Here is a 22,496-nt window from a genome sequence, read left to right as displayed (position 1 = left end):
AGCAAAGGAAAACACTCAGATCCACTCAATGCTGCCAATCGCACCACCAGACAGCCAAGCAATGCTGTGTCCTTATGGTGAAGGGAAAGATCAGTGCAAATGAAAAAGCTAATTTAAAAGGATCTACTCATGGGTCAGATCAATATTTCAAAGAAGGGAAAATATGTGAACCTTGGAAATTCCCTTCTCAATCAGTTTCTAATAAATTCTGACTCTCCAATTATGTATAAAGGGGGAAACAATACTGAAAACCTTGGAAATTTCAACTGGTGGCAGAATATCACCCAGGAAATGAACACATGAGAATCAGGCTGGGGAGAAAAATCTCAAAATCTAATTTTTACACACACACACACACAACACGCAAGCTAAAGAACATTTTAACCCTGACAATGAGCCAAGAAAACAAAATGTTTTTTAAACTTCCTGCAACTACAAAAAACTGTGGAGCTTTGGGTGAAAATGTCACAAAGAATATCTGTTGTTCCAGAAGGAAGTCAGTATTGAAGTCTGAAATGAAATCTATTAGTCTGTGGTCATCACAAATGGAAAATCTGTTAACCAAGAAATGTCAAGTTCCTGGATTTAGGAGCATTTGGGAGAGAAAAGAGGAGACAAGTGATAATAAGAATTTATACTACAAAATTATCATGGAGTTGGCGGTAAATTTTTAAAAATGAGCCTTGCAGGGTTTTAAATTCAAAATTCAAGAATTTAGAGAGTGAGGGTATATAAAAATCAGGCAGAATCAAGTGTTACCGCGGTGGACTGGGAATCCGAACACTTGGGGCTCTGGTCCTGGCCCTAATCCAAGCCACCACCATGCGATGACCTTAGGCAAGTCACTGCCCTCTTCAAACCAGTCTCCTTAGGCGTAAGAGGTGGAGGAACAATAATGATCTCTAAGATTTCTACTGGCCTAACATTTAAGGGTCAAAGGGAGAGGGAACACAAATACTAAAAGCTCTTGGGACTGCACACTTGACACCAGAGGTGGAGAGAAAAAGACGGAATATGAGGGCCAAAGAGCCAGAAAACTTGGGAGTTAAGTGAGCGTCGGTGGAAACTGAAAATCTTCAAGATGGCCAAGCGCTTAGTTTCAGAGAAGAGCGGATGTCAGGATCTCGAAAAGCTGCAAACTGCTCAGCAGATGTCAAAACAAACAGAAGAACGGGGGGATGGGAGGGCAGATATCAATTTATTATCTCCGTTAATCAATTAAGTAATCGATCTGTCCTAGTAAACAGCAGATCTGAGTGCCGCGACCACGGAAATCACTGTGACCCCTGATGCCAGGGTGTCCGGGAAGCAAAGTACCAAGGGGAGACCGTGTCGGGTTCCGTCTAGGAAGGGAATTCCGAGAATGGGTGAAAAGTGAGAAAAGGGGTAGAGGAAGGGATCTAGGAGACCACGCAGACTGGCGGAAGGGGAAGAAGAGCCAGTGCCAAAACCCGCCCGGAGGCGGGCGGTGGGGTCAGTGTCCGGGTCCCCGCTCTCACCATCTTGACGATGCCCCGCTGCACGGTGGGGACCGCGGGTCCCCCGGAGGTGCCGCCGCTCTGCGCGGAGGAGGCCATGTGTAGAGACAGAAAGGCAGCAAGTAAGGCGGTGGGCCGGCTTGGAGGTGTCAATGTGGGTGTCGGTGTTGGTGGGAGGCCGCCGCGGCAGGGAGCTGGCAGGCGACGGGTTTCGGGCAATGGACGGCACGGACGCGGCAGGCGCTCACAAGAGCAGCAGCGGGACTGAGAGCGAAAGAGGGGACGCGTTCTCCGCCGCCGCCACACGTTCTACTCCCCGCGCAAGCGTGCCAGAGCGCCACCGCCCTCCAGCCAATTAGCACCCAGAGCCCGCCGGACCTCAAGCCAATAGGCACCCTGCTCCCGGAGCCCCGCCCCTTAGTCCCAAAACGGGTGGCAAGCTCCAGGAAGCGCTGAAAGAGCTGATTTGCGGTGACGGGTTATGTATGAGGCGGGACTTCCGGGGCAGCCGTAGTAGGTAGTGTCGGGAGGTGTAGTGGGAAGGAAAGGACACGTCAGCATCTGGCCGCGGGGCGCGGGGGGCCATGGGAGCACCGGGGGCGGGGACAGCCTCTCCTTCCAGTCTAGTCCCGCCCATTGCGCCCCGCCCCGCGGGCCAGCGGGGAGCCCACGTGTACTGCTGAGTTCCAGGAGGGCGCACCCGGATTGGGGACCGCGGTTTGGGGAATCCGGAGCCAAGGAGGCGACGATCTGAACAATCTCCGTACAGGCTGCACACCTAATTCCGACATTTTACGTCAGCTAAAAGTGTGGGGAGGACTTGGAAAAGTCTGAGCATCGTTAAATCTGCGGATGCTGGCGTTGACGGAACGCGGCCAGGCACCCTTCCTGTAGTTGGGAGTGTATCTCTCTCGTGTTTGTGTCGCAGGTGTCGGCACTTGCAAGGTTCTCGATTAATGTTGGGGGAGGGGGGGAGGATAGATCTCTCTTAGGCGGTGATGTGCCCTGTGCACGGGAGAGAATGGCCCTCGTTTTCGGGCTCTTCTCAGCTTCGCCAATGAAGGTTAGGGAAAGCCATGGTACAAGCTCTCCCTGGGCCTAGAGGAGGCAGTCCCCTCGATCGCTTGTGAAGATCCATGCCGGTTCCAACCACCTGATCCCATCCCTTAACCTGGCCCTAGTCTCTTCTGAATAAAGAGATTGGGGGAGAGGCGTGCGGAGCAAGGACATACAAATGTTTAAGTGAATGTTTAAAGGCAACTAATAATCCGTCAAGTGCTCACTACGTGGAGCCAAGGACCTTATGCTGTTTAATCTTAATCTTCAAACCTGGCTCCGCATTGAGGATACCACTTCACCTGTAGCTCTTTTGAGAAGAGGTTGTCTATACTTCCACACTTCACATATCCCAGTGGGGCCACCAATCTTCCTAGATCCTTAGTGCTGCCCTTTCCATACCATTAACTTGCTACCCTCTCCAGAAAAACAACAACTTTGTGAAGGCTCATTCCACCAGATTTATACCACTCTTACCTCATTAAGGTTCTTGTCTTCTCTGCCTTAACTGCCACCTTGTCATTCGTTGAAATCAACACCTGGCGCACGCTTCTCCACCCGGGGATCCTGAATGATTTCAACATTTATGAGCCTGACTTGTCCAATACCCTGGCCTCTCAGCTCCTTTACCTCATCATCAGTGAACTTCACCTCTGTACACCCCGTTTAGCCACCCTGTTCAGTACAGATAAAGTATGGCAATTGTTCCATAGCTGAAATTGTGAACTCCAAGATACCCCATTCTCTGATCATAATTGCTGTCCTTTCTACTTTCTCACTTACTTACTTCTCTTACACCTTGTCTTATCTATTGCTGCATAACAATTTACCCCAAAACTTAGGTATTAAACAATGATCATTTATAATCTCTGCGTGGCTTAGCTGAATACCTTTGCCTCGAGGTCTTTCACAAGGCGGTAATCAAGGTATCATCGGGAGTTGGGTTCTCATGCAGGTCTGTTAGCTGACAGAGGCTCTACTTCCAAATTCATTCACATGGTCATTGGCAGGATTCAGTTCCTCAAGAGCATTGGACTGAGGGCCTCAGTTCCTTGTTAGTGGGCCTCTCCATAGGGCAGCTCACCTGGTAGCTAGTTTCTATCAGAGCAGGCAAGTGAGAGAGCAAGAGAAGACAAGCAAGCCAGAGTCTTTTTGAACCTAATCTCAGAAGTAACATCCCATCGCTTTTGCTGCTTTTGCTGTATGCTGTTCCTTAGAAAAGTCATTTGGTTCAGCCTACTCTCAAGGGGAGAGGATTATCCAGGGGCATAAATACTAGGAGGCAGGATCACTGGGGATCATCTTAGAGGCTGCCGATCACACACTGTTACTTAATTTTACATAGAATTCAAAGTCCCTGAACCTGTCTATCTTTGTAATCTGTTCCCTTTTGCTTTCTCCTGGATCTTTGGTTAGACTCTTGTCATTTTGCTCTCTCTTCTCAGTGTCCTCATCTCTAATTCCCATTGTCTTCCATCCGACCTACCTGTCACAACTCCAATTCTAGATCCTTCTGCCTTCTCCAAACCTACCACTTAGCTACAGAAAACACACAAATGCGCACATTGGTGCCACAGTGAATTCAGGGGCCCTCCCACATTGCCTGGAGTTCTTCTGTTTCCTCAGTCACTTTGGTCGCTAGGTCTGGTTGCTGCGGTTGTTCAGTTTATTTTTTGAGAGCAGTTTTAGGTTTAAAGCAGTAGTAAGGGAAAGGTAGAGATTTCCCATATGCTCCCAGACCATACACATGCATAGCCTCCGCCATTATCAATACCCCTCACCGGAGTGGTGCACTTTCTATGGTTGATGAACCTATGCTGACACATAACAATCACCCAGAGGACATAATTTACATTAGGGTTCACTCTTGATGTACATTCTGTGGGTTTGGACAAATGTATAATGACATATGGACTTTTATGATGTCATGCAGAGTAGTTTCACTGCCCTAAAAATCAGTGAGTCTGGAGGGAGAGGGAGGTTGCAAATATATATATATTAAAAAATAAAGGGGCGCCTGGGTGGCTCAGTCGGTTGAGCGCCGACTTCGGCTCAGGTCACGATCTCGCGGTCCGTGAGTTCGAGCCCCGCATCGGGCCCCTGTGCTGACAGCTCAGAGCCCGGAGCCTGTTTCAATTCTGTGTCTCCCTCTCTCTGACCCTACCCCATTCATGCTCTGTCTCTCTCTGTCTCAAAAATAAATAAACGTTAAAAAAAAAAATTTTTTTTTAAAAAAAAAAATAAAATAAAATAAAATAAGGGGCACCTGGGTGGCTCAGTCAGTTAAGCGTCCGACTCTCGATTTTGGCTCAGGTCATGATCTCACAGTTCATGAGATTGAGCCCCACGTCGAGCTCTGTGCTGACAGTGCAGAGCCTGCTTGGGATTCTCTGAAAGTAAATAAATGAACTTAAAAATAAAATAAATAGCAGTGAGTCTGTTTTAAACCTTCTCTATTTCCCTCTTAACTCCAACTCCACTGGCTCCCGCACTCTCAGATAGTGATAGGCCTTCTACTTGAGAGAGAATAAAAGCCATCAAGAACTGCCTCCATTTCCCACACCAAATCTGAAACCTTACCTTTTTTCTCCTCCCTCTCCTTCTTCCTCATTACAAAGAAAAACGTCCCCCTACTGCTTAGGCTAACCCCTCTATCTATGTTCTGGATCCACCCCCCCTCCACCTTGTCAAGAACTCTCTTAATAGATAATTCTTTCTCCTGTTTTTACAGCTTCTCAGTTTATCTGGATTCTTCTTATTAGCATTTAAATATTCTCCCAATTTCTTGCATAGTGAAAATAATTAAATAAATCTTCCCTTTCTCCACGTCCCTCTTTCGATAGCTCTCCTCCTCCCTTCACAGACAAACCCTCTCTGTGAAATTCTTTGTTGCTTTCTATATCCTCACCCTGCATTCAATTGTCAGCACACTGGCACTCTGACTATTGCTCTTATCAATTTACTGAAACTGTTCTCTCCAAGGTCAATACTGACCTCCTCCTTCTCGCACCTCACACCTCCTCCGTAACATGTGACACTATTTGCTCCTCCAAATGCCTTTTTCCTTCCCACATTCCTTGTATTCCTCCCATCTATCTAGCTGCTCCTCCTCATCGCCATTGTGAATGATTTCTTTTGCTTCTACTTAATACTGATGTTCCTCTGGGTTCTTCTCAAAGCGTCTTCCTTTCTCATTTGAAACATTCCTGGGGCACCTGGGTGGCTTAGTTGGTTGAGCATCCAACTTCAGCTCAGGCCGTGACCTCATGGTTCGTGAGTTCAAGCCCTGCGTCAGGCTCTGGGCAGACAGCTCTGGACAGATTTATGTCTCCCTCTCCAACTGCCCGCCCCCCCCCTTTCAAAAATAAATAATCATTGAAACATTCTTCCTAAGACATCTTAGCCACTCCCCTGGCTGCATGCTAAGGATTCCTAAATATAGGTATATAGCTCCTGTCTAAATCTCTTTCTTCAGCTGCAGATCCTATGTTCAATAATAATAACCTAGCACCTTGGGAATTCAAATTCAACATGTCTCACAAGAAACTCATTATCTTTCCTCTCAAACCTGCTCTTCCCTAGTACGTGTCACAGCCCCAATAATGACACCAGAAGTTACCCAGTTGCAAACCAGAAATCTGGAGATCATCAGTGACACCTCCCCTTTCTCATTCCTCACTTCCTAGTCAACCTCTGAAATGTTAGATCCACAGCGGCACAGTCAAGCACACAGGCCCCAGAAACTGACCACCTGGGTTCACATCCCAACATTGTATAACCCTGAGTAAGTTATATGTATCTCTGTTCGATGGCTGTCTCCTCTGTCAAATAAAGATGATAATAGGACCTTCTTCCTAGGGTTGTTCTGGTCTTGAAGATTATATGAATTAGTAAATGTTAAACACATAGAACACTGTCTGGATCATCTCTGTGTTAAACTTTTATGATGATTATTTAATATATCCTATTGCTTAAACTTGGCTTATTTTTACCTGAACTACTACTGCACCAGGCTTATCCTAGAGATCCCCGATGCCAGTCTTCCCTACCTATACCCCATCCATTCTTGCTATGGTAGTCAAAGTGGCATTTCTAAAATGCAGATCTGCTCATTTCTCTTCTCCTTGATTCCCTCATGTGATTTATTCACCCCAGATCTCCTGTCACAGCTCTACCCTTCAAACAGCTAACAGACCAAGTGAACTTGGTTTTGGTCTTTCAAGGAAACACTTGTCTCCAGGCCTTTGCACATACTTTTGTGTCTGCCTGGATCGCTCTTTCCACCCCTTTGTCCTCCTCTCCACCCTTCTCACTCCACGTGACTACCACCTCCATATCCTTCAACTTCCTACTTGGAAACCATTCTCCCCTTTCTCCCCTGAAAGGCATTGAGAAGATGACAGGTTTAGTTCTCTTGCCTCCTATTTTTGGTTTATCAAAGCACTTATCAGATTGGAACGTAATTGTCTCTTTGCCCTCTAAAATGTCATCAGACTCAGTCTGATTTATTGACAGTGGAATCCCCAGCCCAATGTCTGGGAATTCAACATAGCTGGTCGGCCAATATTTGTTAATAAATGAATGAGACCAAAGTATTATCATGTTGATTTTACCTATAAGGAGCTAGAGCCTCATGGAGGATGTTTGTTGAAGGTCACAGAGCAAGTAAGTGGCAGAGAAGGGATTTGACACCAGTTCTTGTGACTCTAAAGCTCATGCTCACTTTGCCTTTACAGGAAGGAAAGAGACTTTGAACTTCCTTAGAAGTAGATTCTGGTCACTTCTGTGCCTGGGCAGCATTAGACCAGAGGCAGTGGGTGAACGCAGTACCGAGCAGGTGTAGAGGTGAGAAATCCTCACCTTCTCTCAAGAAAGTTGATAGAGCAGCATTTGCTGTTTTAGAAACATGGTAGAGATTGAATCTCTGGTTTCCCCTAGTGTCATATAGTGAGGCTCCTGGTCCTAATGGTGCACCCCAACCCCTTGCTTGGAACTAAGCCTGGGGCACCTGAGCCACCTCTCTCAGTCATGTAGCAGCTCCTTGAAAAAGGATCAAAAGTCAGATGCAAGCAGATGGGGTAAAAGGCCAGAGTACAAACTTCCTTCCGTCTAAAAGCCCCCATTTCCACCTCCCCGCAGAAACACCTGCTGTAAGATGTCTCTAGGTGGCCCTGGCCCCAGACAGGGGTCAGGCATTTTATATCATGGCTGCTCTGAATGTATTTTATTTTTTAAAGGATCTAGTATGTTTGTGAATTTTGTGTATACTGGCAAGATTTTGAAAAGGTATTTAATTTTGTAATGTTTACCAATGATTTATTTACAAGCTATTCACTCAAGTAAGTGGAGCCACTTGCAAAAAAGAGAGAAAGAGACTTTGAAATCCTTAAAGGTAACTCCTGTGTGGTGCACGCGGCACACACACACACACACACACACACACACACACACACAGAGTCTAGAGACAGACAAGACTCATTTAAACAAACAAACAAAACACCCTGCTTCCTGTATTCCTTCGAGAGCAAATTTAGGAAATATATCCTGGTAGTAATATTAGCCAAAATATATTAAGCACTAAACATAAGCACCAGACTTTATACTAGGGGAGGGGAAATAAATAAATAAATAAATAAATAAATAAATAAATGACAACAGACTTTGTGCTAAATGCTTTTATCTAGGACACCTAGTTGGCTCAGTCGGTTAAACATCCAACTTCGGCTCAGGTCACGATCTCTCAGTTCGTGGGTCCAAGCCCCGCATCAGGCTCTGTGCTGACAGATCAGAGCCTAGAGCCTGCATTGGACTCTGTGTCTCTCTCTCTGCCCCCACCCCTTCCTCTGTCTCTCTCTGTCTCTCAAAAATAAATAAACATTGAAAAAATTTTAAAAATAAATAAATGCTTTTATCTGCCTCACATGTTTTAATCTGTAGACCAGCCCTTTGAAATGGATATGATCAATCTCTTTCTACAAAGGACATAATGCTTAGAAAAGGTAAGCAGCCAACTTTAGGTCAATAACAAATAAGGGATGGATCAAAATTTGAACCCAGAACTTTCTGACCATAGTCTGCTGTTAACTATGTAACCAACCGACTTCTAAGGTGACCAAGCATGCCCTCCTCCTGCACTTGTAGGATCTGGAGGCTGGGCAAAGAAGGAGTTTTCAACTCTCCAGTAACCTTCCTTGAGGGAAACAGGAGAAATCTCAGCACTAGAGTAACCCTGCCTCCATTCTCCCTGATGCACCTCCAACTTCAACCCATCATCCACACTGTTACCTGGTATTCTTTCAAAACGCAAATCCCAGTGGCGCTTGGGTGGCTCAGTATCTGTGTTAAGTGTCCGACTTCAGGTCAGGTCATGATCTCGCAGTTCATGAGTTCAAACCTCAAGTTTGAGCCCCGTGTTGGGTTCTGTGCTGACAGCTCAGAGTCTGGAGCCTGCTTCAGATTCTTTGTCTCCCTCCCTCTCTGCCCCTCCCCTGCTTGTGCTCTCTCTCTCAAAAATAAACATTAAAAATGAAAAATAAATGAAATAAAATGCAAATCCCAGTGACACAGAAACCCTCCTCAACACTGCAGTGGCTCCCTTTCTGTTTCAGGGTACTTTCAACCCCACAGCATAGCACATGAGGCCCTTACAATCTGGCCCTGATCTGCTTTTCTTCCTTCTCTTCCTTCTCTTCCTTTTCTCCGCCTCTTTGTTTTGTATGTTTATTGTGGAAGGAATTGTGTCTCCCCCAGATTCATACGTTGAAGCCTAAACCCCTGGTGTGACTGAATTTGGAGACAGGGACTTTATGGAAGGAATTAATGTTAAGTGAAGTCGAAAGAATAAGGCCCTCATCTCATAGGATTCGTGTCCTTTTAAGAAGAAAAAGAGACTAGAGGCCCCGGGGTAGCCCAGTGGGTTAAGTGTCTGACTTTAGCCCAGGTCATGATCTCATGGTTTGTGAGTTCAAGCCCTGCGTCGGGCTTTGTGCTTGGAGCCCGGAGACTGCTTCAGATTCTGTGTCTCCCCCTCTCTCTCTGCCCCTCCCCCACTCATATGCACACGCTCTCTCTCTCAAAAATAAATAAACGTTAAAAAAAAAAAAGAGGAAGAAGAGGAAGAGACCAGATCTCTTTCTTTCTCCCTGCAGGCGCACAGAGGAAAGACCATTGGAGGGCACAGGGAGAAGATGGCCGTCTGCAAGCCAGAAGGAGACTTCTCACCAGACAACTCTGACACCTTAATCTTGGACTTCTAGCCTCCAGAGTTATGAGAACATGTATCTGGTTTTTAAGCCACCCATTTTGTAGTATGTTGTTATGGCAGTCCAAACTGACCGGTACAAAGTTTCACTGTATGTTTACTTAAAAGAAAAGCCTCCAAACCCAAGTTGTCCAGATCAGCCCTGATCAGAAGAACTTTCTGCGATGATGGAAATATTCTGTATATGCTCTGCCCAACACAGTAGTCACCAGCTACACGTGGCTAATGAGCACTTGAAATTCAGCCAGTGCAGGGGCACCTGGGTGGCTCAGTCGGTTGAGCGTCTGACTTCAGCTCAGGTCATGATCTCACAATTTGAGCTCAAGCCCCACATCGGGCTGCGTGCTGACAACTCAGAGCCTGGAGCCTGCTTCACATTCTGTGCCTCCCTCTCTCTGCCCCTCCCCCCGCTCACACTCCGTCTCTGTCTCTCTCTCAAAAATAAACATTAAAAAAAAAAGAAAGAAAGAGGGGCGCCTGGGTGGCGCAGTCGGTTAAGCGTCCGACTTCAGCCAGGTCACGATCTCGCGGTCCGTGAGTTCGAGCCCCGCGTCAGGCTCTGGGCTGATGGCTCGGAGCCTGGAGCCTGTTTCTGATTCTGTGTCTCCCTCTCTCTCTGCCCCTCCCCCGTTCATGCTCTGTCTCTCTCTGTCCCAAAAATAAATAAAAAACGTTGAAAAAAAAATTTAAAAAAAAAAAAAAAAAGAAAGAAAGAAAGAAATTCAGCTAACGCAACTGAGGAGCTGAGTTTTTATTGTTATTTAAGTTCAATTAATTTAAGTTTAAATAACTCCATGAGGCTAGTGACTAATGTATTATTACACTGCACTAGTGTAGGTGATTGACCTTGAATCTTGATTACACTTGAATATCTGATGCCATAATTTTCTATATAAGTTTTTAAATTAAGTGATTTCTATATTCCTTGTGTAGTCCAAACATGATTAAAATGCTTAAGGCACCCTTAAAAAAAAAAAACTTAAGAAACAACAAAATAAGTTTATAACATTAAAAGTAGAACTTAAATCCTGTTTGAAAAAAGGAAGAAAGAAAGAAAGAAAGAAAGAAAGAAAGAGAAATTATCCTGTGCTTGAGACTTAGACATTATTTCTCAAACTTTACAAACCTTAGGACAAAATTCCTATCAACTTAAGAAAGATCATGTGCGCTTCCCAATTTGCCCTGTCTATATAGTGAGTCAATGTCAAGGATTTCAAAAGATGTAATACACATTTATGCAACTATATTAATTCTTTGGGCAAAAGTTACAAAATTTCAGTTAGTGCATGAACTTTGTACCCTGTTTTGTTGTCATGTAATGGCAAGACCAACCTTAATTCCATTTTCCCAAATGCCATTAATCAACGCCTCTGGGTTCTCAGCAGCCTTAGATAATTGTATGTTGATTTTTCTCCTGCTACAGCCATCATTTTAACCACTGTTGAGTTTTGTCACCTTGGACCTCCCTGCCCTACTCAAACCTCTAAGAAAAAAAGCATAAGGACCGTCCCAGAGGGGCCATCTTTATCACAGAGCAGCTTGCTGCTCTGAATCTGTCTCCTCCCTGCAACCTGAGATGGTCAAGCAGGGATGGAACCCAAGGATTCCTCTTCTCTGTCCTCAAGTCCTGGAGTCTCTGGCTAGCCAACTCAAGAGTTAGGAACATTCGAGCAAGTCATAGCAAACTAGAGGAACCATAGATTAAGCGTATACTTTTTTCTTTCACAGATCAAGAGGTTGGAGGTTATTTGTTTAGAGGCTCAACCATCTCAGGGTGGTATCTTTGTAATCCTGTTAGCTTTCCCCTTGTGGTTGCAAAATAGCTGCTTCAGGTCCAGACACTGTGAGAAGAAGGCAAGAAAGAGGAAAAAGACCAGTACAAAAATACCTGCCCATTTTTATCAGGAAAGCAAAAGTCTTCCCAAAGTCTCTGGCCTAGGCTTCACGTTGCTCCAGGGGAGGCTGAGAAGGCCCTTAGATTGACAATGGAGAAGGATTCCAGAATGGATGCTGGGGCAGGCCCGAGCACTGGACATCTTCTTTGCTTCTGGCCCTGGTCTGCCCTCCCTAGAACTCTGGCCTATTTCTTTTTTTTTTTTTTTAATTTTTTAATTTTTATTAAGAGAGTGAGAGGCGGGGAGGGGCAGAGAGAGACACACACACAGAATCCGAAGCAGGCTGCAGGCTCTGAGCTGTCAGCACAGAGCCCGATGCAGGGCTCGAACTCACAAACCATGAGATCATGACCTGACCTGAGTCGGATGCTTAACTGACTGAACCACCCAGACGCCCCTGGCCTATTTCTAAGCCCCATTTCCTTCCTCAAGGAAGAATATTGTCCCTTCATGCTTTCCAGACTAAAAAAGCCAAAAGCAGAAAGCCTGTCTTTCATCTCTGCAGTCTCTGGACTGTAACCTCCTCTATGAAAGGCCCTGCCTCTGTGGAGGGGAGGGAATGCGGACTTCCTCCACTTGTCCACCTTCTCTGCCTATGGAAAAGCCTTCTAGTCACTAAGCCAGAACCACGTGTTGCACTGCCCTCTGTTGCTCACCGTGGCCACAGCGGCTCTAGCAGCACTAGAAAACTCAGTCTAAATATACCCAATTCCCTCCACTTGGATTGCCCTTCCATTCGGTGCAGACACAGCTTTTCCTATAAAATCTTCTGTGACACCTGCAATTAGAAATGACTTCTACCTCCCCTGTATCCCTAGACCCCTCGGGTCATACCTTTCCAATTTGTGTACTATACTCTTCCTGTGTCACAGTTATTTGTGCAACGGTTGTACTGGCCAGTGAGCCTTTTGATAACAGGCTCCTCTGCATCTTGTTAGTTTTTGTGTTCCCTACAGACCTGGCACAGCCTTGTAAAGAATAAGCACTCTTAGGGGCGCCTGGGTGGCTCAGTCGGTTGAGCGTCCGACTTCAGCTCAGGTCATGATCTCACGGTCCATGAGTTCAAGCCCTGCGTCAGGCTCTGTGCTGACCACTCAGAGCCTGGAGCCTATTTCAGATTCTGTGTCTCCCTCTCTCTCTGACCCTCCCCCATTTATGCTCTGTCTCTCTCTGTCTCAAAAATAAATAAATGTTAAAAAAAAAATTAAAAAAAAAAAGAATAAGCACTCTTATTTAGTGAGTGTAGTGAGTGTATTTTGAATTAAATGGAAGTATTCAGTCTGTATGAATGACTGAGATACCTTATTTACCTTCTCTTTTCTTCCCATATTTCATCACATAGTTTTTTGTGTTTTCTTTTTTTTTTAAGTTTGCATTATGCCACTTTGCTTTAAAAAAAAAACTTTTTTTGAAAGTTTTTTTAATTAATTAATTTATTTATTAAAAAAATTTTTTAATGTTTATTATTTTTGAAAGAGAGAGAGAGAGAGAGACAGAGAGCAAGCAGGGAAGAAGCAGAGAGAGTGGGAGACACAGAATTGGAAGCAGGCTCCAGGCTCTGAGCTGTCAGCACAGAGCCCGATGAGGGGCTTGAACTCACAGACCACAAGATCATGACCTGAGCTGCAGTCGGCCGCCCAACCAACTGAGCCACCCAGGCGCCCCTTTTTTTAAATTTATTTTTGAGATGGGGTGCCTGGGTGGCTCAGTCGGTTAAGCGTCCGACTTCAGCTCAGGTCATGATCTCGCGGTTCATGAGTTCGAGCCCCGCATCAGGCTCTGTGCTGACAGCTCGGAGCCTGGAGCCTGCTTTGGATTCTGTGTCTCCCTCTCTCTCTGCCCCTCCTCTGCTTTCTCTCTCTCTCTCTGTCTCTATCTCTGTCTCTCAAATATGAACATTTAAAATAAATAAATAAATAAAATTTATTTTTGAGAGACAGCACGAACAGGGGTGGGGCAGAGAGAGAGAGAGACAGAGGATCCAAAGCAGGCTTTGTGCTGACAGCAGCGAGCCCGGTGTGGGGCTCAAACCCACAAACCATGAGATCATGACCTGCACTGAAGTCGGAAGCTCAACCGACTGAGCCACCCAGGTGCCCCTTTTTGTGTTTGCTAGAAATCGAAATTGAGAATGTTGGGATGTTTAAGGTGGAAGTTGGGGACTATAGTGGGGGGTATTATCAGTGGACAAGTCCAGACACAAGGCAGTTCAACTGAGGTGTGAATCTGATTTAACTCCTGCCAGCAATCGTCTGTGTCTCCACCTCTTCTTGAACCCTGGCAACCACATATACCTTAACTTTAGTTTTCCCTCTGCTTAGGCAGGGTTGGCCAGCTGCAGAAGCAAAAGAAACAACAATTATTCAGTGACTTAAATAATACAGAGGTGTAATTCTCTCTCACATAGCAGCCCAGCCGCACAGTCACCCAAAGGCCCCGGCTGGTTGCAGCTCTTCTGTCCATTAACAGGGACTCTAACAGAACTGTCCTTTAAAGTCAAGAGCAAAGGAAGAGGGATTATGTAATGATGCAGAAACATTTTGTGGAAGAGAAGAAGGACAATGAGGTGGTCACGTTGGATGTTCTCAATCTTCTACACAAAGTCAGGAGAACTTGGGAGACAGCAGACAGGATGCGTTCCTGTGGAAGCAGTGACTCCGGGATTGATGAGGAGACCCTTTCCAGGGAGGTCTGTGGCCTGGAATAGCCAGCAGTCCCCACCAGGACAGCCAGTGTCAACGGCCAGAGCTGAGGGGCCAGAATGACAAAGAGGCCCCACTTGCAAGAGATTGGGATCTAGGGGAGAGATGATGGTGCGGAATGTAGGGGAAACATGAGGACTTGGGAACTGGGCACTGGGCTTGGGGAACAGAGACAGGGCAACTGGAATGTGGGGGGTTTGGAGCTGCCAGAGTTAAGTGACCAGAGTCCAGGCAGGCTTGTCATCTGATGAGGGTGAAAGAGCAGGGGTGGAGCTAAGGCAAGAGGCCAGGGTTCAGGTGGCAGCTTGAAGGGGCTCGAACTTCAGGACGATCCATGCATTTTTTTTTTTTTTTTCAGGTATTCTGTTCGGGATTTCTCCCAGCTTAATTCACTCGAAAGAAAGCTATTTCAAGTCAAATAGTACAGTCACATTCCACAAAATTCCACAGGGAGATTTTGATGTCAGAAAAATCACCTCACTTTCCTCTTCACCCAAGTCTTTGTTTCATGCATCCGAGAGTGGCATAAATTCCAATAAGAAATGATTTTATGAAAAGGCAAGATAATTCTAAAATTATACTACACCCTGTTGTTCAGTGGAGAGCAGTTAATAGAGTTTGCTCTCTTAAGAGTACTTCAGAGGACAGGATGTTGCTTTATGCTGCAATTGAGACAGGCTAAACAACCATAGAGTTATGTGATGTTTACATTCCTTTTTTTTTTTTCCCCTCTCTCTCTTTTTCAGTGCAAGCCCTTTGAGCAGTTTCCCTCTGCCTGGAGCTCTTTCCCTGCAACAAGGAAGAAAAGGGACAAAATCTCTGCCTTCTGGGAGCTTACATTCTAATATTAGAAAATTGGGATGGGATAATTATGATGGCTGAACTTTAAATTTGGATGAGAGGTATTTGCAACAAAGGCAAAAATTAAAAAAGACACATTAAGGTTATATGTGTCTCACTCTCTGACTAAAGGAAGCATATTATTTTGTGGGAAGAGACAAACTTTTCCCTTGACATTGCATTCTAGAAAGTTTTCATTACATGACTCGTATCTAAAGAGCAATCAATGAGTAATATAATGGGTGATGTTTTTAGCAGAGTTTTGAAAGAAATGCAGAAATGTGGCTCTTTCTTATAAAAAGTTCACATAAAACCTAAAGAAATACTATTGGTTAGTAATTCAGCAAGAGTTTGAAAGGAAGCTGCAATCATTATAAAGGAAAAAAAATATGCTTGAAAAAAGAGGGCAAAATATCCAACTCCAGGTACTGACAGTCAAGCAAAACATGTAAGAAAGGGAAAACAAGACCTATAATATTCTAAGTGGGTCGAGTGTGGAGAATAATGCTAAATCATTCACCGGCACGTACCATTTTGCTAGGGGAAGGTATATGGAGAGGCTGTATAATTGGATTCCCTAAACCTGACGTGACCCTGAACTTTCACTAAACTCTCCCAATGTCATTTTAAATGGGTTTGGAGTGTATGGAGAATAATCTGGAAGATGTATAAGAGCCTTCTAAAATTGCTTAAGACGTTTAACTTGGCAGTTCCACTTTGGGAAATCCCAAGGAAAAAAAATGTTCCAGGTCAGGGTGGGAGGAGTCCAAATCAAGTATTCTGACAAAGGGGTAGAGAGTAAGGGCGCTGGGATGTGATTGCCAGAGTATGAACTGTTTGCGAAACTTGTACTTTGCAAAATGTCTAAGTTGCTTAACCTCTTCAAGTCTCAGTTTCCTCATCTGTAAAATAGGAATAAAAATAGAACCTGTCTCATTAGGTTGTTGTGATGTTAAATGAGACAATGAATAAAAAGTTCTACTTACAGTGCCTGGGATCTAGGGAGCTCTTAATAAGTTTGGTAAAAGTGATGACGATGATGATGATCTTGAAAATTTTAAGTCACTACAGCCCCAAAGATATGAAAATAGTTAAGAAAATATGTGGTATGTAAACACAATGAAATACTAGGTAGCTATTAAAATGACATGCGTGTAAACTATCTGCATAGTGCCCAGGACATGAAAGAGTTCTACATATTGATTATAACGAGACAAGAAGACATACCTACATTAAAAATAACCCAACAGGGGCACCTGGGGGGGCTCAGTTGGTTAAGCATCTGACTTTGGCTTAGATCATGATCTCACTGTTTGTGAGTCCAGGTCCTGCATCCGGCTCTGTGCTGACAGCTCAGAGCTTGGAGGCTGCCTCGGATTCTGTGTCTCCCTCTCTCTGCCCCTCCCCCACTTGTTTTCTCTCTCTCTCTCTCTCTCTCTCTCTCTCTCTCTCTCTCAAAAATAAACATTAAAATATATATATATATTAAAATAACCCAAAATAATTTTTAAAAATTTTTTTAACATTTATTTTTATTTTTGAGAGAGACAGAACACGGACAAGGGAGGGGTGGAGAGAGGGAGAGACACAGAATCCAAAGCAGGCTCCAGGCTCTGAGCTGTCAGCACAGAGCCCGATGCAGTGCTTGAACCCACAAACCATGAGATCATGACTTAAGCTGAAGTTGGACGCTCAACCGACTGAGCCACCCAGGCACCCCCTCAACAGAATTTTTAATAGAGTTTAATGATGTGTCAGTTTTCTGGCTATTGTTTCTAATGTTCATAATGAATTCTTTTTCAAATAAACCTAGTTCTCAGTGCCAAGAGATTCATTTCTTATTTTGAAAGAATCACATATAATTATAGAAATCACTTTCTTATTTTATTGTGAAATGTAAGACACAGGGAAGTCCCCCAAACAAAAATGTACAACTTAATGATTTATCACAAAGTGAACGCCAGTGTAATTAATTACCTACCACCCAAGCTGAGAAAATGACAGCAGCATCCCCAGAACCCTCTCTCCTAATTATTGCTCTCTCTGAGCATGGATCGCAAAACACCGTAATTTTGCTCGTGTTTTTACAAATTTATAACTGAAATTAAACAATATGCATTCCTTTGTGTGGCTTTTTTCACTCAACATTACGTTTGTGGGATTCATCCCTGTCCTTTCATGTAGCTGGGGTTTGTTCATCTTCATTGTCATATGGTGTGCCATTGTAACAAATACACCACAATCTATCTATCCATTCTACTGTTGACGGACATTTGGCTTATGGCAGATTGTATTTTCCAAAGGATGGCCACAGACGTATCTCTCAACATACGCGGTCCTTTTACAGTGACCTTGACATTCCTCCCAGTAAGAGGTGGAATCTATGTCCCCTCCCTTGGAATCTGGGTGAGCCTTTACTCTGCCTCTGCTCATAGACTACAGCAAAACTGATTTCTTAAGTCACTTCATAAAATATGCCCTGTATGTCCTCCACCTTGCTCTTTTGGGATCCTTGTACTCAGAACATAGCTACCATGCTGTGAGAAAGCACAGAGAAGCTGCATTCAGGTGTTTTGGTCCCTAGCCCCAGCTGAATTCCTGTCAATAGCTGGCATCAACAGCCAGAACAGGGATGACTCAAGCCCCTCACCACTGAGTCACAGCCTCTGAGCCTCGCAGCAGAAGCCACGGACATTACAGAGCTGAGACAAGCAATCTTCTTTAGGTCCTTTCTTTCTGAACTCCGGACTTACAGAATCCATAAGTGTAACAAAATGGTGGGAGTTTTATGCCTCTAAGTTTGGATTGTTTGAAAACACAGAAACAGTGTCTAGAACAGTATTGTATATAATTCTTAGATATTATAAACAAAAATTCATGCACATGAATTTCTTTGGGGGAGTAAGAGGGGGCCATAGGTTGTGAATATCTTTAACCCTGGTGAATAATGCCAAACTTTTTCCAAAGTGGTTGTACCAAGTTAGACTTCCACGACAGTATCTCATTATTGTCTTAATTTGCATTTCCCTAATTTCTAATGGGGGCTGGCATTTTAAATTATGTATATTTGGCATTTGTCATGAAGATATTCTCCTGTATTCCAGGAGCTTTTTATTTTACCAATCACATCCATAGCAACAATTCTAGAGGTACTGTGAATCATTTCATTTGTCTCCCTTCAGTGCATCTTTTGGGATTGTAGCCATTTACATGCTATCCTAATCCAAAATGAGATAGGAGGGTGAGAGATTTAACCTTGGGAAAATTCTCCTGCTCCCAGAGCTTAGAAATTCATAATTGTAAACCAACAGATAAAATACAAATCTTAAAAGAGTAAACTCTTTATTCTTCGAGTACCCTAGTCCAACTTAATCATTTGGGACCCAAACTCTAACAAGAGGTTAGCAAATCACTCTGTTCTCCCCGTCTCAGACCTCTGCTCCAAACCAAGTTCTACTTGAACCTGTGGCTTTCAACCTTTCTCACTGTGATAGCCAAACAAACATAAATGTTTCCACTCCCATCTAGAGCTTATGGGCAGGACAAGGCCACTAACTCTCCTGAACTCTGGATTCTCAGATTTAGGGGCAAATGCGAGGATGTCAGTTCATTTTAACTGTAACTTTAGACACTTTACATCTGAATGTTTGAGTTCCCCTGGAAAGATTAAGGTGGCTTCTCTTCCCAGGAATTATTATCCATGGGATTCCAGTGAGGTTAGATCTCCAGGCTGCTCTTCTCTAAGATGTGGGACAAACTTCTTCTTCCTAGCTATGACAGACCAGTGGGAAAATCTTTCACTTACCCTAATGTTTACTGCTGCCCAGACACCCCTAATCATTCATTTCCCTTCCTTCCTCTCTTCCTCTCATTCCTCTTTCTTCTTGCTTATGATTCCTTCACCTTCCTAAATGACTTTGTCTTTTTCCCCAAACTAAAAACAAACACATTGTAATCAGACACCCCCAATACAAAAAGTCCACCCCCAAGCTTTTTTCTCTTAAGACTTTCAACCTAAAATATAAGAACTTTTTTAGGGCCAGGAAATGCAAGAGACAGAAAAAGAATCAAAACATAGTGGGAGCAGGGGCGCCTGGGTGGCTCAGTTGGTTAAGTGTCCTCCTCTTGGTTTCGGCTCAGATCATGATCTCACCGTTTCATGGGTTCAAGCCCCATGTCAGGCTCTGTGCTGACCGTGCAGAGTCTGCTTGAGATTCTCTCTCTCTCCCTCTCTCTCTCTGCCCCTCCTGCACTCCTGGTGTCTCTGTCTCTCTCAAAATAAATAAATAAACTAAAAAAAAAATTATAAAAAAAAGAAAAAACCATAGTGGGAGCATAATAAATGCTAAGAGAAAAGGGTTGTAATTGGTTAGGAGGTTAGGAAGCAGGTGGTACTGAAGAGTTTTTCTCCAACAAGGCAATGTTGAAGTGTTTGGGTGCTCACAGAGGACCTCACCTCCCTCCCACCCCCAGCCTCTGTTGGGAGAGCATTTTTAAAAGTCAGCACTCCTCTGGGGGGTGCCGGTTTATAATGCTATAGAAAAGCCCAGAAATTCAGCCCTGATCACTCATTCAGACAGTGTTGTGGCCACTCTGCAGGACTCAGTTGCACCAGCCCTGCCTACTGGCCAGCACAATCCAGAGTACACCATGGAAAAAGAGCAAATTGCTTCTCCCCAGTGGCAGAATGATTGATAGTTACACCTTTCTAGCTTTTAGCTCAGCATCCACCCAGATGAGGGAGAATGAATAGGAGTGAGCCCCATGTGATTGTAAACCATCAGCCTAGAAAAACCGTAGAAGACTCTTTCCCACTTGAGCTGTTTGTTTAGCCTGATTTTGTATGACATCACTTTAGTATGCCTGCGTAACCCACATGTTCATCATTTTTGGTAACAAAGAAGCTTCTTGTTGCCTTCTGTTGGTGCTTCTGTAAATTACAAACACTACCTTTTATTCAGTCTCTACAATGTAGGAGGCATAGTACTAGGTATTTTGAATATATTATATTATCTCCTGAAATTGCTAAAATAATCCCATGGGGGAATGTTTCCATTGTAAAGACAATAACATTGAGGCTCAGGACAGGTTTCCAAGTCAGCTCCGTTTGACTACTAAATTCAAGATCTTAATCCTTCTATCAGCTAATCTATTCACGAAGCATTGTTTTGGAAGCCTTAGGAGTCCATCCCACCCCACCCAAAGGTTGAAGTCTTTGTCAAAGACTTCCATTTAATAACATTCACCTTATTTATCTGCCCATTTGTTTCTTACTTCACAAGGCTTCCTGCTTATCTTTTATTTTCCCCATCAAATGATCCTTTTTATTTCAGTCCTAGAAAAAAAATGCTGGTGAGGTGAGTCATTGTTGCCAGCCGCTGTGGCAATTCTCTGTGCTCCTCCTACAGAAACTTATCTAGCTCCTTGGGAAATTTTTTTCCATTTTCTCCAACTTGATTGTCCTTTTTCTGCCAAAGAATTTTCTGTTCCTACACAGCGAGATTAGAGGGAATCTCCTCTAAATTCCCTCTTGGGTTCAGGCAGAGCTGACAATATCTGAGAAGGTTTGGAACTCCTGGGAATGATTTTTAAGGAGGAGATTTGCTTTAGTAGTCCTTGCTTGTTCCAGCTCTATCCCCACATCCAGGGCTTTTGCCCCCTCTTGATGGCCAAATACTCCCCTCTGGCTGCCCAGCAAAGCCTTGTTGGCAGGGCGTGCCCAGTGCTTAGCTCACGTCCTCTTTCTCCATCCCAAGTCACATATTCCAGATGTCATAGGATGGTCAAGGTGTTTGCAGGATGCAGTCAGTTAACTGGAGGACTTTTTATCAGATGGACCCTGGATGGCTCCTGATCTCCTCCTTACCTTAGGTCCTTCCTGGCCTAATTATCTCTCTCCAGGCCTCAGTGCTCAGAGGTTACCTTAGGAAAGGTTCTGATTGAAACAATGGAATCGGTCTTGCTATGGGTTGAACTGTGTCCCCCACAAAATTCATGTGATGAAGCCCTTGCCCCCAGTACCTTAGAATGTGACTGTACGTGGAGGCAGGGTCATTGTAGATGTAATTAGTTTCATTAAAATTAGGTCATCCCGGAGTATGGTAGGCCCCTAATCCAATATGACAGGTGTCCTAATGAAAAATGCCTTGCGAGGAGATAGATACACGGGAAGAACACCATGTGAACACGGGAGTTATGCAGCCACAAGCCAATGAACTACCAGAAGCTTGGAGAAAGACCTAAGACAGGTCCTGCCCCAGAGCCACAGAGGCAGCGTGGCCCTGCTGACACCTTGATGTCAGACTTCTAGCCTCCAGAACTATGAGACGATAAATTTATGTTGTTTAAGCCTCCCGGTTTGTGGTATTTTGTTACAGTCTCTGGCCTTGTCTTCTCTCTCAGCTGGGGTTCTCCCAGTACTCAAGATATATGAACTCAGACCTATAAGGGCATTGGCTCTTGTTTCATACACTGACATCTTTACAGACTTGCTTTGTTTTTACCCATTATCTTCATAAACTGACACCTCCATTCTTCCTCAAGCCTCCACCAACAATCCCCAAAACAGCTTTAAGTTTTTGACACCAAGGTAATGAGGAGGAGGGAACATGGAAGCACGTTCAAGAGCTTCCTTCTCAAAAACGTCACGCCAAACGAAATGAGCCAGACATAAAAGGACAAATATTGCATGATCCCACTTACACGTGGTGCCCAGAATAGGCAAATTCATGGAGAGAAAGTAGTGTGGAGCTCCAAGGCTTGGGGGAGGGAGGAATGCAGAATTACTATTTAATGGGTGCAGAATTTAGGATGATGAAAAGTTCTGGAAATGGAGAGTGATGATACGACATTGTGAATGGGCTTAATGCCACTGAACTGCACACTTACACACATTTAAGAAATGGTTAAAGTGGTAAGCTTTATGTCGTGTATATTTTCATGCGATGGAAAAAAAAAATCACCAGAGGTAAAATCAACATTTTTACTGATCCTACATAATTACAATTTTCTTTTCTGAGTTACCAAGATTAATACCTTTGGGCATTTATATTAGATAATTTGGCTGATATTTGTACTGGTTGTTTTAAAATAAATTCCCTGCTTTCTTTTGAAAAAAAAAAAATGAGGGGGGAATTCTATTCTCAAACCTGCTTCCTCTAACAGTGACGATAATACCCCAAAGATTTTACTCTGTTGGGTTCCAGAGTCTGTCTTTTCAATTCCATCCCTGGAGGCAGAAAGACACGTGATGCAAGATGCGGGG

The 22,496-nt window shown here is 44.2% G+C and overlaps 1 protein-coding gene across 1 annotated transcript in view; it reads right to left on the bottom strand.

Moving 5' to 3' along the window:
* Window positions 1-1,779, bottom strand: part of SND1 (staphylococcal nuclease and tudor domain containing 1) — a 422,592-nt gene extending 420,813 nt beyond the window's left edge. The window contains exon 1 of the mRNA XM_007089922.2: window positions 1,500-1,779. Coding sequence (XP_007089984.2) covers window positions 1,500-1,577 — 78 coding nt within the window. The 5' untranslated portion in view covers window positions 1,578-1,779. The remainder of the gene's footprint in view (window positions 1-1,499) is intronic.
* Window positions 1,780-22,496: the final 20,717 nt, after the last annotated feature.

Source organism: Panthera tigris, chromosome A2, assembly GCF_018350195.1.
Source record: "Panthera tigris isolate Pti1 chromosome A2, P.tigris_Pti1_mat1.1, whole genome shotgun sequence".
Lineage (NCBI taxonomy): Eukaryota > Metazoa > Chordata > Mammalia > Carnivora > Felidae > Panthera > Panthera tigris.
This window is presented reverse-complemented; position numbering and strand designations above follow the sequence as displayed.